This window comes from Bos indicus x Bos taurus, chromosome 20, assembly GCF_003369695.1.
Source record: "Bos indicus x Bos taurus breed Angus x Brahman F1 hybrid chromosome 20, Bos_hybrid_MaternalHap_v2.0, whole genome shotgun sequence".
Taxonomy (NCBI): Eukaryota; Metazoa; Chordata; class Mammalia; order Artiodactyla; family Bovidae; genus Bos; species Bos indicus x Bos taurus.
The window spans coordinates 34,859,647-34,875,331 of record NC_040095.1 but is presented as its reverse complement, the minus strand read 5'-3'; the positions used below and the strand labels follow the sequence as shown (position 1 = coordinate 34,875,331).

Here is a 15,685-nt window from a genome sequence, read left to right as displayed (position 1 = left end):
CAAAGTTTGACAGTTAGTAGCAAAACTGGGTTAAGAATTTCTGTCTCGCCACTCTTTCTTGCTGCTATTTAATTGCTAAGTCATGTCCAGCTCTTTTGTGACCCCATGAACTATAGCTCCCCAGGCTCCTCTGTCTGTGAAATTCTCCAGGCAAGAATACTGGAGTGGGTTGCCATTTCCTTCTCCAGAGGATTTTTCCCACCCAGGGATCGAACCCTGGTCTCCTGCATTGGCAAGTGTATTCTTTGCCACTGAGCCAAAGCTACACTTTCGCTTCCTCTCTTATGCTATCTTTTCTCCCCATCTCAAATCCTCTTTGAAATAATCTAAAGAATCATAGCTTAGTCCACAGTTTATGGATGTAATAGTCTGATGATTGTTAGACATTTAGAGACACATTAAGTTAATAAGGATATATTTATTTTTTAAATATAGCAGCTCTATGTGAAGGTCAGCAATTAGGCAGTCTAGTTCTTGCCTGAATGTATTTTTAAAGCTTATATTCAGGTTAGCCATGAAGTTCACACCCAAATGAACTTTTTGGCCAACCCAATATATAAATGTTGTCAAATTAAACAAAACTGAAAATTACTGAAAAGTGTGTGAACACCTGAATGTTTTGCCTTCATTGCACCAGATACCTGGATATTTAGAGGCAAAATAAAGGTAGGGCTTGAGGGAATTATTAGGAGGAAATAACAGATTATGCAAGAGGAATGTGTTATTGAAATGAAAGCACTCCATAAATATTAAGAAAGAAGGTGAGTAATCTTGGATAGCTCCTTTTGTGCCCAGTACCCCCTCCCCAGACCCTTTAACTCACTAGACAGACAGTCTTTTGTAGCACAAAGACTGTGTCTGTACAAAGTCTACCACCTGCCTTTCACCCTGCTGAGCTATTAGGCTGAGTGGAGAAGTATTTATAATGCACTTTCTGGATTCTTAGATGAAATGTGTTTATCAAGTAAAGCCTACTTCCAAGTGTTTCAATCTCAGCTTGAAAGTCATTTCCTAGATCAAAGAGATGTACATCAACTTGGCAGGGGGTCTAAATCTGGACCAGAAATGCAGTAAATGAAGAGCCACTGAGGTACACCTGGTCGCATCTCCCTGCCATGAAGAGAGGTTTCCAGCTTCAGAAAATGAAAACCTCAGGAGAGTAGTTCACACCCAGGACACTTTGTGGTGGGCCCAGGCAAGAAAACGCCTGCTGTAGCAAGGAATCCTTTTGTCAATAAATAAGACAGTGTGGCTCCTTTGAGTGAAGAAATATAAACTAACACAGGATTGCATTCTTAACCCATGGATCCTCCAGCTTGTTTAGTTCCTGTGGTTCATCAGGACGAAGAAAAAATATAACGGCTGTGGTCACTACTCGAAAATTTCAGATCATCTCCTGGTTCCCTAAGTCTTAGTTAAGAGCTTCTCTCATGTACTCCCAATGAGCCAACATTCAGTAATATTTATGGAGGATCTGCTCTGGGTCAGGAATTGTCCTGGTGACTGGGGCCACAAGATAACATCTTGACCATCATGGAGCCTATGTTCCAGTGGGTGAGATACAATAAAAGAGTATCCTAAAAATGCAATATGCAGTATCAGTTGAGATGCGAGCTGTGAAGGAAAATAAACCAGGGTAAGAGGACAAAAAGTGCCATAGGCTGGGGTGGAGGTGGGGTTTTTTGCAGAGGGTGGTGACTGAACCCTCTCAGAGAAGGGGTGTGTGTGTGCTCAGTCACTCAGTCATGTCTGACTCTTTGTGACCCCATGGACTATAGCCCACCAGGCTCCTCTGTCCATGGTCATGCTTTACAAATGTGTTCACAAATTTTTTCATGTTAAGACTATCAAGATGGGATCTATGTGACCCCTTTTGAAGCTGGTGGTGTCTTTGTCAATGCCTTTGATGAGTAGAACACAGGGGAAGTGAGCCTGTATGACTTTTAAGGCTAGGTTAGAGAAGCCCATGCAAGGTCTGCTGGTTTATCTAAAGACACTGGCCCTGGAAACCTTTTACCAATATGTATGAAGCCAGCTATCCTAAGCCCACCATGTGGAAAGTACACACACACACCCATACACAAGAGATTCCTAAGGAGAATCAATTGCTCCAGTCCCCCAGCTGCTTGGGTCTTCCCAGCTCAAGTGACAAACATGAGTGAAATTGTCATGATGACCCCAGCCCCAACCACATTTGCCTGCATCCATATGAGAGATCCACGACAACCACTCAACTGAGCCACGTCAATGCCGAATTCGAGTCAAAGAAGTAATTGGTATTGTTTTAAGCTCCTGTTTTGTAATGATTTGTTACACAGTAAAGGAAAAAAATGATGAGAACAGGGTCTGCTATTTGTTTCGATACCTGAATGAATTCAGAGAGAAGGTATGTGAGGGTCTGGAAGAAGAGTGTTCTATGCTAAAGGAGTAAGTGCAAAGGGCCTGAGATGGCATGTTGGAGGTACGGCAAATGGAGCAGAGTGGCCACAAAGGAGAGTGAGATGCATCTGGAGAAACAGGCAGGAGCAGCTCATGGTTTGTTGCCTATGACAAGGAGGTTGCATTTGATCCTAAGCTTGATGGGAATCCTTAGAGGAATATGAGAACAGTAGCAACACTCAGATTTGCGTTTTCAAAAGATTTTCCTGATTGTTGGATGGGTAATTGACTATTGCAGAGTGGACGAGAGTGGATGCAGGGCAGAAAGGATAGTGATTTGGGCTAATGTAGTCACAGTAGAGACAGTGAGAATTGGGCAGATTTGAGGCATATTTTAAAGGTAATACCAACCAGACATGCAGTTACATTGCATGTAGCAATGACACTAATAGAGGAATCAAATATGGTTCCCAGGTTTTGACTTAGTAACTCGGTAGTAGGGCTTCCCTGGTGGCAGAGAGGTAAAGACTCTACTTGACAATGCAGGAGACACAAGAGATGAAAGTTCGATCCCTGGGTTGGGAAGGTCCCTTAGAGTAGGAAATGGCAGCCCACTTCAATATTCTTGCCTGGAAAATTCCATGGACAGAGGAGCCTGGTGGGCTATCTAGTCCATGAGGTTGCAAAGCGTAGGGCATGATTGAGTGACTGAGCTCACACAACACAGACAACATGACTCCGTGACCAGTGGTGCAGGCTGGGTGGGGATGGGTGGAGAAATCAGTAAGTCTGTTCTGGACATGTTAGGTTTGGGATGCTTGTGATATTTTCAAGAAAAGATGTTGACTAAGTAATTGGAGATTGGGCTCAGGAAATAGATCTGTATCCTAGATATAAACCTGAGAATTGTGAGAATATACGTTAGGTGACATTTCTCACCATGAGACTAGAAGTGGGTGGTGCGTCTGGAGTAAGGCTGAGGACTGAGACAACATTTAAAGGAAATGTTACAACATGTCTGAAAGCTGATGGGAACGATTTGGTACAAAGAGAGATACTGTTGATGTCCAAGAGGGGGTAGAATTAAAGGAGCAGTTAAAAAAAAAAAAAAAAAGGAGCAGTTTTTAGTGAGGCTGAAGCAGATGAAGCCAGTGCACAAGTGACTGGTTAGGCTCAGGGAACGTGTCGCCTTTAGCATTGTGGGCCTCAGAGAATTTGGCTGAATTGCTCTAGCCATTTACTTGTTGATATTCCTCACTAGACTGTAAGCCCACTGAGGGCAGAGACCTCAGTAACAGGCTCTGTATTACACTATATCTCCTGAAGCAACACCCGGCCCATGTTGCAAAGTCAAAAAATAACTCCTGTATTAAATGAGTGAATAAATAAAAGACCATACTTGGCCAAGAATAGTTCATAAATAAATATCTATTAACTTGTATTAAATGTGGATATTAAAAACACAGATGGATACAGCCAAACAAGGAGATTTTGGATATTTTATATATATATATATATATATATATATATATATATATATTTTTTTTTTTTTTTTTTTTGGCTGTGCTGCATGGTCTATGGGATCTTAGTTTCCTAACCAGTGATTAACCCCACATCCCCTGCAGTGAAAGCACAGAGACCTACCCCCTGGACTACAGGGGAATTCCCCAGATATTTTCAGTTTAATAGTCAGGCCTAAATTTTCTATTAATGAGTGTTTGGGTATTTTTCCAGATTGCTAGGTTTAATTAAAATGAATTGAATGATAATTGCTAACTTTTGTGAGTGCTTAGTTTATGTCAAAATCTCTTCTAAGTTTTATATTTATTATCTCATTTAATTTTTACATCAGCCTTATGAGGTATCTTCTGCTAGTATCATCATACTTGAAAGATAATAAACTAAGCCACAGTAACAATGAGTAATTATTCTCAGGTTACATAGAAGCTTCTTGGTGGCAGAGCTGGGATTCAATCCCAGGCAATTCATCTCCAGAACTGCCATACCCAGCTACTCTCTGGATTCCTAACTCCCAGTCTAGAATTTCTTAACTGTTAGAAAAATGAAGAATAAAGTAAATATGCCAACTAGAAACATGCCACATATACAGCCAAAAGGTGAATGACAAAACTGGGAAAGATGTTTATTATTCATACCAGAAATAAAGGACGACTAATATATAAAGTCATCATAGAAATCTCTAAGGGACTCAACTGAAAAATGGGCAAAGAATACAGTTAATGAAAAACAAAACAATCCATACATATAGCCTTTAAACATATGAAAAGATGTATAGCCTGATGAAGAGAAAGGCAAATTAATTCTATTCAAGATACTATTTTTTACCTATGAGTTCTGCAAATACAAAACTTGGCCTACAGCAAAGCTTCAGAGAAACAAGCACTTTTATACTCGGCTGACAGAAGTGCGAAATAATACCCACCCGTGGGACTGTGCGGCAATTTCAGCAAAATCTCGAAGCAAAACCTTTTGACCCAGTGATATATTAATGTCACTTCTGGGAATTAATCCTCAGGTACAATTATCCATTTTCAAAATGCTCTGTGAATGAGGATATTCATTGCAACATGGCTTATATTAATAATACAATGTTGGAAACAACCCAAGTGTTGGTCAATAAAAGACAAGTTCTCTGAACTGTATATACCTACAATGGAAAATCAATCATTTGTGAGAGGAGGAAGTTCCTTTCGACTGATGTAGAAAAGTCTCCAGGATATATTGCAAAATGTAAGAGAAGAAAAGCAAAGTACAAGATAGTGTATATGATATGATACCTTTTATGAAAGAAAGGGAGAGAGTAGGATTATAGTCGGCTCTATGCTTTAATCCACATAAAGACATACTGGCAGGACACACGGGAAGCTGAAAAGGTGGGTCCCTGTTGGGAAGGTGTGAGGTGAGGCAGGGTGTGTTCTAAGTACTTTATATGTAACACAAACCTCATGACAAGTCAACACTTCTCAGTGTTTATTTGCTATTTTTTTGATCTTTGAACCATGTACACGTTTTGGTATTTACAAACGAAAAGGAAGAAACTAACAATAGCCATACTCTGGCTTCCTCAAACCCCTTTGTACCTGATGTCTAGTAAATGCAAATAATGCTTCTTAGATAATATGAGAAGAGGTAGTGATGGGATAAAGGAAAGCCTGGTGAAGCATTCCCCCCAAGCACAGGCTGGTCTGTGTAGCATGTCTGTGTGTCCCCTCCTGGAAGATGCAGCCGTGTGAGCAAGCTCCACATGTCTGATGGGGCCCAAACAGAATTGTACTCTGCCCGCTGGTCACTTTGCTGGGCACGTTGCATTTGTTATCTTGGCTTTCTCCCAGCAGGTCACGTTGGCGTTTCCCTTATGCAGGTGCTAGGAACAGGTTTAGAGAAGTTAAGGAATTTGCCGAGGGTCACATAGCTAGTAAACTGTAAACCCCAAACTCAAGCTGCCTGGCTCTGGAACCTACAGTATGAGCTGTTATTCTACTTGTATGATGTTTTTTGTTGTTTTGCTTTTTTTAATATTTCTAGTCTACCTTGGGATTCACAAGAGATGATGTGCCATGAGCTGGTCTCATAGGCACGATTGTGTTTGCAAACAAATGATCACTGAAAATCCCCAATGGTTCACCAGTTGCAATAGCAATCGCTTCAGATAAAGTGTCTGCAGTGTCTCTCCCCTGAAGACTGGCGGTAAGTCCCTCCCTTCCTCTCCTAAACCAGAAAGCATATCAAAGTGAAAGGAATACCAAGGTTATTACTTGAAGGAACACTTCACAATTATTGAGTTCTTATAGCATGCTGGGCACAGATACTGTAAGTCAATTACAGGAATAGAGATTTAATGTCTACATCGAACCTTCTTAGATAAGAACCACTATTTTCACTGGGGCTTCCCAGGTGGTGCTAGTGGTAAAGAACCTGCCTGCCAATGCAAAAGACATAAGAGATGTGAGTTCGGTCCCTGGGTCAGGAAGATCCTCTGGAGGAGAGCATGGCAACCTACTCCAATATTCTTGCCTGGGAAATCCCCATGGACAGAGGATCCTGGTGGGCTAAAATCCATGTGGTTGCAGAGTCAGACATGACTGAACAACTAAGCACACACACACACGTGTGTGCACACGCACACGTACACACACACACACACACACCCCATCTTACAGATGAAGGAACCAAGGTACGGAGAGGTTGAGTAACAGTTCAGAAAGGTTGCCCAGAGTTATATTGTTAGTAAGTAAATAATGGCACCTCAATTTGAGCTTGAAAAGTCTGGCTCCAGAGGACTGCTCTGTTCTGATCAAATTTGTATTTTAAAATTGTTTGCAAACACATTTATTTGGCTGAACTATGTGTCTCACTCCATGACTCGTCTGAACACTCTGTTTGACTTCAACCCTGTATCAAAGGGCTGAGCACAGTGTTCGGAACGGGGCAGCCTTACCAGCCTCCTGAGGGCATGGCAATGAGAGTCACTGCAGCCCAACCCCAGCCAGTGCAGCTGCTTAGAGCTGGGGGGCAGCCAAGGGACTTTTCTGGTCCTCTCTGGTCCTCTCTGAAACTGCAGGGCATGACCAGAACCTACGGGATCCAAACTTCAAAGCCATGGAAGCCTTCCCAAAGGCCTCTCATTCTTGATCAGCAGGAGTCATGATCTAAGAATGTGGGTTGTTTAAATTATTTTTTAACTTAAGAAAGGGTCAGGGTAAGTACAAGAGGGCTAAAACAACTTTCAGTAACTGGCTTCCTCAAACCCCTTTGTACCTGATGTCTAGTAAATGCAAATAATGCTTCTTAGATAATATGAGAAGAGGTAGTGATGGGATAAAGGAAAGCCTGGTGAAGCATTCCCCCCAAGCACGGGCTGGTCTGTGTAGCATGTCTGTGTGTCCCCTCCTGGAAGATGCATCCGTGTGAGCAGGCTCCACATGTCTGATGGGGCCCAAACAGAATTGTAGTCTCCACGGCAGCTGGGAGACAGGCAGTGATGTGCTTGAGATGGGCACCAGCACCCAGATTGGTGAACCTGAGAGTCAAATGGGCTTCCCAGATGGCTCAGTGGTAAAGAATCCACTTGCCAATGCAGGGGACCTGAGTTCATTCCCTCCAGGGTCAGGAAGATCCCCTGGAGAAGGAACTGGCAACCCACTCCAGTATCCTTGCCTGGAGAATCCTATGGATAGAGGAGTCTGGTGAGCTATATAGTTCATGGGGTGGCAAAAAGTTGGACATGACTGAGCGACTGAACACCATCACTGAGCCATATGACTGAAGGAAAATTGAATACAGGTCACAGTCACATCGGGCAGAGGGACAGTGTAGTTGATTTCCCCAGGCTGTATTGTCAAAGGGTGGGATATTTTAATACTGTCACCAGGTGGGATCATGCTGTATCAGATGACACAGGACTGTGTGTTCTCTAACCATTCTGAATTACAACATAGATGGTCAATAAGCACATCTTGTTCGGTTGGTTTATTTTCTGGATTGGCTTGGAACGGGCTTCCTGTTCCCAATTAGGATCAGAGCAAAAGAAGAGAAGTGTCTTTGCTGGAAGCCTGGCTTACAGGTCTGCACCATGGTGATTCTTCCTGAATGGAAGAAAACACTCCCCTAAACCTAAGGACAAAATGTATGCCTCTGGATACCTCTTGGGATGTCAAGGAAGAGAAGGAAATTGGCCAACCTCTGCCTGGTGTGGAGGCAAAGGCAGGATGTAGCCAATTATTGAGAGTGTTAGACATGGAGGCCAGAGAAGGCAATGGCACCCTACTCCAGTACTCTTGCCTGGAAAATCCCATGGATGGAGGAGCCTGGTGGGCTGCAGTCCATGGGGTGGCTAAGAGTCGGACACGACTGAGCGACTTCCCTTTCACTTTTCACTTTCATGCATTGGAGAAGGAAACAGCAACCCACTCCAGTATTCTTGCCTCGAGAATCCCAGGGATGGGGGAGCCTGGTGGGCTGCCGTCTATGGGGCCGCACAGAGTCGGACACAACTGAAGCGACTTAGCAGCAGCAGCAGCAGCAGACATGGAGGCAGAGTGAGGGAGAGATTTATTTGCTTAAACTTCTCAGACCCTAGATACTGATGTGTGCATATGTGGTAGTCATTTGCGACCCAGTGGACTAGACCACCAGGCTCCCCTGTCCATGGAATTCTCCAGGCAAGGATACTGGAGTGGGTTGCTATGCCCTCCTCCAGGGGATTTTCCCAACCAAGGGATCAAACCTGCATTTCCTGCTTTGCAGGCGGATTCTTTACCGCTGAGCCACCAGGGAAGCCCCCTAGAAACTGATAAACCCAGGTTTATTATATCCTAGTAAAAACCAGCTTTGTTTCTTAAGTCCAGTATTTGAAGAATATCTCAGCCTTAACATTTAAATACCTTGTTTAAAAGAAATCCCTGGAAATGGCAGCAGGTTTCCTGGAAAAACTCTGAAAGACATACCTGAGCTTTTTCTCTTTCTTTTTCAAAGTTTAGATCCTCTGGTTCCATACCTTAATGTGAGTGAAAAATTTTACCTACTTCGCTGCTATAGAAGCAGACTCTGAAATGGCAAAGCCCGCAGGGAAATTCCAGAGACAGAGAGAAAAGTGACTCACCTGGGAGTGGGCCCCGCTCTCAGGAGACTTATTTCTAGAATGCATATTGCAAAGGCGAACCTCTGGCCGGCAGACATTTGCACTAGCGAGATAGCTCCCGGAGTGGAATGCCCAGACAGTTCCTGGAAGACACTAATTTGCAAAGGACTGGGGAACAATTATTGTTTGCTTTTGCTCAGGATTTCTTTAGAATTGGGCTTCCTGGGTGTCAAAGTCCAATCAAAGGAGAGTCATTTCGTAACTTGGGGCCTACCGTTTTGGCCAAGAGTATATTTATCAATTGTATATTCAAGCGAGAAGCCCATGACTGCTAAATGGCTGAGATGTGTTGAAAACAAAAACCCAACAGACAACTCCAGTGGTTCGCATTTTCAGAGACTCTGGGACGGATCATGGGGGACTGTAATTTGGAGGAAAAAGGTCTGTGGATAATTCTTATAGAGGCAGAAACTCAAAATTAGTAAAAGAATTGCACTGACTAGAAACAGTTACAGACATAGCTGTTGCCCTCTGAGGATGAACTGTATGGTATTTCCACATGGACAGATCGTAAAATGCATTTACAAACCGACGTCTTTTTATAAGTGAACTGAGTCATTTTGAAGAATCCAGGTACGTTCCCTAAGGCCTTTCCAGTGTCTTTCAGAAGGACATGGTGTCTTTATCTAAGAAGCACACCTGTCAGCAAGATAGATTCTAAGATGGAATTACTTGCTCCAACCCATCAGAAAGAATTTTTTCCCCTCATTTTCACATTCTTCAGAACTTGTGAAAAAGCCATGCTATTTTGGAAGTACTGGAGAAGGGGGATATCACAGTTGCGTTTAAAACACTGGTTGCATAAGAGAATGACTTGGGGGACCTGTGAATAAACACTGATGGCAGCCCACTCCCACCTGATACTAATAATTGATCCAGGATGGGACCCTGCATCAGTATTTTTTAAAATTTTATTTATTTTTGGATGTGCTAGGTCTTTGTTGCTTTGCTTGGGCTTTCTCTAGTTGCGGCGAGAGGGGGCTACTCTTCATTCTGGTGCTCGGGCTTCTCCTGCTGAGAGCACAGGCCCTAGAGCACAGGCTCAGGAGTTGTGGCACGCAGGCTTAGTTGTTCCATGACATGTGGAATCTTCCTGGACCAGGGATTGAACCCATGTCCTCTGCACTGCCAGGTGGATTCTTATCCACTGTGCCACTGGGGTTGTCTTTCATCAGTATTTTTTAAATTTTGCTGGGTCATTCAAATGTGTGACCAGTGTTGAGATTTTAAATGATCACCTCGAGAAAAAACACAGGAGATACATTATGTTATTGATGTTTAAAAGTTTTGCTGACACTTAAGGGGACTTCATGGGTTTCCCTGGTAGCTCAGCTGATAAAGAATCCGCCTTCAATGCAGGAGACCCTAGTTTGACTCCTGGGTTGGGAAGATCCCCTGGAGGAGGGCATGGCAACCCACTCCAGTATTCTTACCTGGAGAACCTCCATGGACAGAGGACCCTGGTGGGCTACAGTTCATGGGGTTACAAAGAGTCAGACATGACTGAGCAACTAAGCACAGCACAGAACAAAGGGACTTCATAAGTATTCATTAATTAAAAATAGGCAAATTTCAAACATTAGTACATACCAAGGCCGGCAAAACAGAGAGTAGAGTTGGGGACCTGGTTTTCCAGTACTGCCTACCTTTTGCATCTTCTCTATTATCTTATCTAGAGTAAGAGTTAACTACTTTCATCCCCATTTCCTGCCTCCTCTTTTAAAAATTTTATTTTCTTTTTTATACAGAGCAAGAGCTTTCTAATAGGATTAATTTCATCAGTTCCCGAGTCTGCTGTGTAGATAATTTACATGGTCAATATGTAGATCTTGTAGAATTGCTAAGTAACGAGGCAATTCGAACATGTGTGATGACGCTTGTAACTACATTGATGAATAAATTTTGCCCAAAGGACTCTGCTTGGGAATACTTGCTAATGACAAGTGGGCTGTATGTAGATATAGTGTAAATCTTTCAGATATAATGGAGGAGTGCTGAGCCCCCTCTCTTACATGGCCTCTCTGAACCCTGCCAGGATATTTGTGGAAAGAAGGTCTTGGAAGCAGGCATGGTAGAATGATGCTTTATGCTAATTAGACTTAAAGCTAATTGATTAGACTTTGTGATAATTGACTGATCAATTAGATGTAACTGGAGATTGAAAGGGATTCCCAGGTGGTGCTATTGGTAAAGAATCCACCTGCCAATTCTTGAGACCTAAGAGATGCTGGTTCGATCCCTGGGTTGGGAAGATCCCCTGGAGGAGGGCATAGCAACCCGCTCCAGTACTCCTGACTAAAGAATCCATGGACAGAGTAGCCTGGCAGGCTACAGTCCATAGGGTTGCACAGAGTCAGACATGACTGAAGTGACTAAGCAGCCGCAGGAGATTGAAAAGTCACCTCTCTCCTTGGAGACTGACTCACTGGAGGTGGAAATGAATAGGGGTATTTCCTAGCTGACTGGTTTAAATATTGAATTGCTCTGTAGAAGCTATTTTTTTCCCCTATGGTTCAGGAAAAATGTAATGAAGCAAAGTAATGGGAGTGGCAAAGTATAATAATAATGTACTGTATTAATAATAATTATAAAAATGTAGTGTGTCTTACATTTCTGTAGCATTTTTAACTCTTCTTTGCCCTTAACAGCTATCATGTATCAGACATTTTTTGAAATGAGATTTGTGTTTCCATGTGAATCTCAAGGAAATGAGGCATCGTGATGCATTGGACCAGAGAAATGAAAATGATAACATTTTAAATTTGGTAACACTTGGTGGCTTCCAAAGAACAGGATGAATAAATGTTTATGAAACTTCTCTAATGTGCCAGGTTGTGTACGTGTCATCTCATGTAATCCTCAAGATAACCCATTTTACAGTTGAGGAAGCTGAGCTTCACTGAGATAACCTCATTTGTCCAGCATCACCCACCCTCAGTGCTGAGTAGTTGGAATTTGAACTTGATGAATCTTAGGCTTTTCCTACCACCTCATCAGTTCTGTTGGTACTATTCTAATTCGTCTGGTCTTGTGCTCAGTTGGGTCCAGGTCTTTGCAATTCCCTGGACTGTAGCCTGCCAAGATCTTCTTGGTCCTCAAGGTACATGAGATTTCCCAGGCAAGAATACTGGAGTGGGTTGCCATTTCCTCCTCCAGGAGATCTTTCCGACCCAGGGATTGAACCCGTGTCTTTTTACCACATGGTCTTCCTTTACCTTCAGTTTGTTGCAGCCTGCCTTTTACTCCACTAAAGACCTCTATATTGCTGAATCTGAGGTACATTTTTTGGGCCCTGTCTTTGTCTCATAGAAGCATTTGACCCTACTGGCTGCTCTTATGCCTGAAAGTTCTCTGTTTCTTTGGCTTTTATGATACAACATTTCCTGTTCTTCCACTTTGCATTTGTTAACTCCTCTGCCTTGAAGGTCAGGGAAGTCCGACGAGCTACGGTCCTTGGGGTCACAAAGAGTCAGACATGAATTAGTGACTGAACAGCAACTCCCTCGTCCATCAGATGCTACTATCAGATGCTCCTTGTCCATCCAGCAGATGCTATGATTCTCCTTCTTTCCTCAATCTCTACCTACTTTTCTTATCTACTCTTAAGGTTACACCCATCATTTAGAACCAGCAGTCTCCAGAGGTGGTCTGTTGGAACCAGAAGTCTCAAAAGGTGGTCTGCTGAAGCTCCTTTACCAAAATCTTCTGGGTTCTTGTTTTGAAAGTATAGATCATCTGGAAGAGACCATTTTAAAAGACGTAAAATGTATTGTGTTACTTTCCAGCTTAACAAGTACTTCTAAGAAAAGGATTTTAATTTGTGTTAAGTTGAACTTGTCATGTCTAAAGTCAAATGCATACTTCTTGCCCTGTCCCTGTCAAGGAAGTTCTTCTTATATTCCCTATTTCATTAATGAGTCACCATTCCCCTGCTTTTCTGTTTCTATATCTCAAAGTCATCTTTGTCTTTTATTGCCTTACTATTCTGATAGTGTATGAAATGTTAAGCAGTTACTTCATAGTTATTTTATAGTTACTTAATGATCGGTTGATTTCATTTGTTTCAGATATTTATATATTTGGCTTTGGAACCTGAGACTTTGACAAAAAGGAACTAGTATTTGAGGACCAAACTATATACAGACTCATTAGTTAACAGTATGTAAACCCAGGTAAATAGAATAAGGGATGATGCTTTGCAAATCTTAAATTCTCTTTCATTTTCTATTTTAAAAGTATGCTTTCTTGACACTTCACAATTTCAGGACTGAACACCGAGGCATGCCCAGGGAGGATGGTGAAATACAGAAACAATTGATTACCAGTGAATATCAAAGCACTGTGGACAGCACAGCCGATAGTACAGAGAATGCTGTTCCTCAAAGATTATAAGAAGGAAAGAACTAGAAGTGAGAGGAGCAGGCTTGGAGATGTGAGCTCTGAGTCACTATTTCAGGCCACAATGAGGCCAATATGTTAAGCAAGTTGAGGTCAAAGACAGATGCTTCAGTCCTTGCCATTTTGAACTCTGGAGAACAACTTCCAGACTTTCTCAGTTTGGGGCAAAAAGCTAACTTGAAATAAAAGTATTTGTGCTGTATGTTTGAGCAGAGAAGGAGCGACAGATCTGGCTTCCTAAGTTTCTTTGACTGCCATGTGTCACAGTGGATATTTGTTCCCCTTTGTCCTGAGGAGGAGCCCCTGGAGGAGGGCATGGCAATCCATTCCAGTATTCTTGCCTGGAGAATCCACATGGGCAGAGGAGCCTGGGGGACTACAGTCAGTCCATAGGGTCGCACAGAGTCGGACACGACTGAAGTGACTTCACAAGCATGCATGCATGTCCTGAGGAGGGATGAGGTGGGTAGTGTCAGGCTTGCTGTGTCAAGGACAGAGTGACTCTGGAGCTGAGAGAAGTGTTAGGAAGGCATTTACAGTCAGATCTCAGGAGTCAGCATCAGTGAGGGCCAAGGTGAGGGTCCAGGCAGCAGGGTGGTCCACCAGGTCCTGTAGACTCCCCCAATTTCATGAAGAAGAACAGATCCGACATTCTTCAGTCAAAAATTCTAGCTACAGATACCAAGATGTTAGTGCCAAGGTAGATGAGATAAATGCTGTGAATATTGGAAGGAAGATTGTTTAAGGACCTACCTGAGGGTCTAAACTTCTTTCTCAACACCTCCTTTCACACCTCCCAGAAAACTAAACAGCATCATGGAGAGGAGCAGGAAGAAGGGGAAGAAATCTAAAACGATGTGTACGTATGAGAAAGAGATAGTGTTACCTAGCACAGAAACCCTAAGGACTGGATTGAGGTTCTAGGACCCAACTCTGCATCCAGGAGAGTGGAGACTTGTAAGGAAGACCAGATTCATAGGAATAAAGGAAGGAGGAAAGGAATGGAGGGAAGGAGAAAGAAAGGAAGGAAAGAAGAGACAAAAGAATGTGGATACATTTTTCTTTCTGCACTTGACTGAAAGTGTTAGTCCCTCAATCATGTCTGACTCTTTGCGACCCCATGCACTGTAGCCCCTCAGCTTCTCTGTCCATGGAATTTTCCAGGCAAGAATACAGGAGTGGGTTGCTTTTTCCTTCTCCAGGGGATCTTACCAATCCAGGGATCCCACCCAGGTTTCTGCATTGCACGCAGAGTCTTTACCATCTGAGCCACCAGGGAAGCACCTAAATATAGTGTAAGCAAAATTTTGTCTTGTCTAGACATGTTTTACTAATCCTTCTTCTCTAGGGATGGGGCTAGTCCATAGCTATAGATGATTTAAGTCAGGAACTTCATCTTGTTTCTGGTCCAGCATTGTCTTCATTTTTTCCCTCTCTACTGATTTGAACTTTTCCTTGTCTTGGGATTTTGTATGACTCGTTGATGGACTGTAAGAAATCTCCCTGCTTTGAGTTCACCTGGTTAGTTTCCATTCTCTATAAGTCTAGAGTTTGTGTTTATCAAATTAGAAGATGAAGAAAGTTGCCACCACTGAAGAACTGAGGAGGAGAGAATAAGAAAGCACTGTAAAGAAAGAATAATTAAACCACCTGTCATCAACCCATAGCTTTGATCCACTTCACGAAGAACATGATACATTAACTGGACGCTGGGTTGTAAAACAGTTGTGCAATTTTATAACAGTAGTCCTATTATAAAATGTGTGAACTTGTGTGAACAGCTTTCTTAACTGACTGTGAACCATGCACCTGGTCTGACCATGAGATGATGCAGGAGAGTTTGCTATTTTCAATGTAGAAGAAATTGGAAGAATATTACTCATAACTCATCATTCACTGTGAGCAGTCTGATTAAAAATACTTCAACATGCTGATGGGAAATATCTGAATTAGAATAAACTGAGCATGAGGTTAAGATGGTTGTTGCATTTGTAACAGCCAGAAAATTTACACTTTGAAGTGATAATTTATTTTATCCCAAAAATGAGCTCTGAAAGAGCCAAAGGAAAAAATGGAATGAAAAAAAATTTTTTTTCATTCAATTTTGTAAGCATCTTGGTTATACGACATGGAAGAGGAGAGAAATACTGGAGAAAGAATACGGTCTGGGTAAACATAAGACACACCAGTCTAAAGACAATCACACCAGTTTTTGGAGGGAGTGGAGTGGTTAACTCGAGGTTCAGT

General features: G+C 42.5%; 1 protein-coding gene across 2 annotated transcripts in view; it reads right to left on the bottom strand.

The window, feature by feature from the left end:
* Window positions 1–9,151, bottom strand: part of C9 (complement C9) — a 66,173-nt gene extending 57,022 nt beyond the window's left edge. Inside the window, exon 1 of one of the 2 annotated variants that reach the window (XM_027520149.1) lies at window positions 9,002–9,151. In XM_027520149.1, the coding sequence (XP_027375950.1) occupies window positions 9,002–9,078 (77 nt within the window). In that variant the 5' untranslated portion in view covers window positions 9,079–9,151. The remainder of the gene's footprint in view (window positions 1–9,001) is intronic. The other variant, XM_027520148.1, reaches the window with a different exon arrangement.
* Between the last annotated feature and the right edge of the window lie 6,534 nt (window positions 9,152–15,685).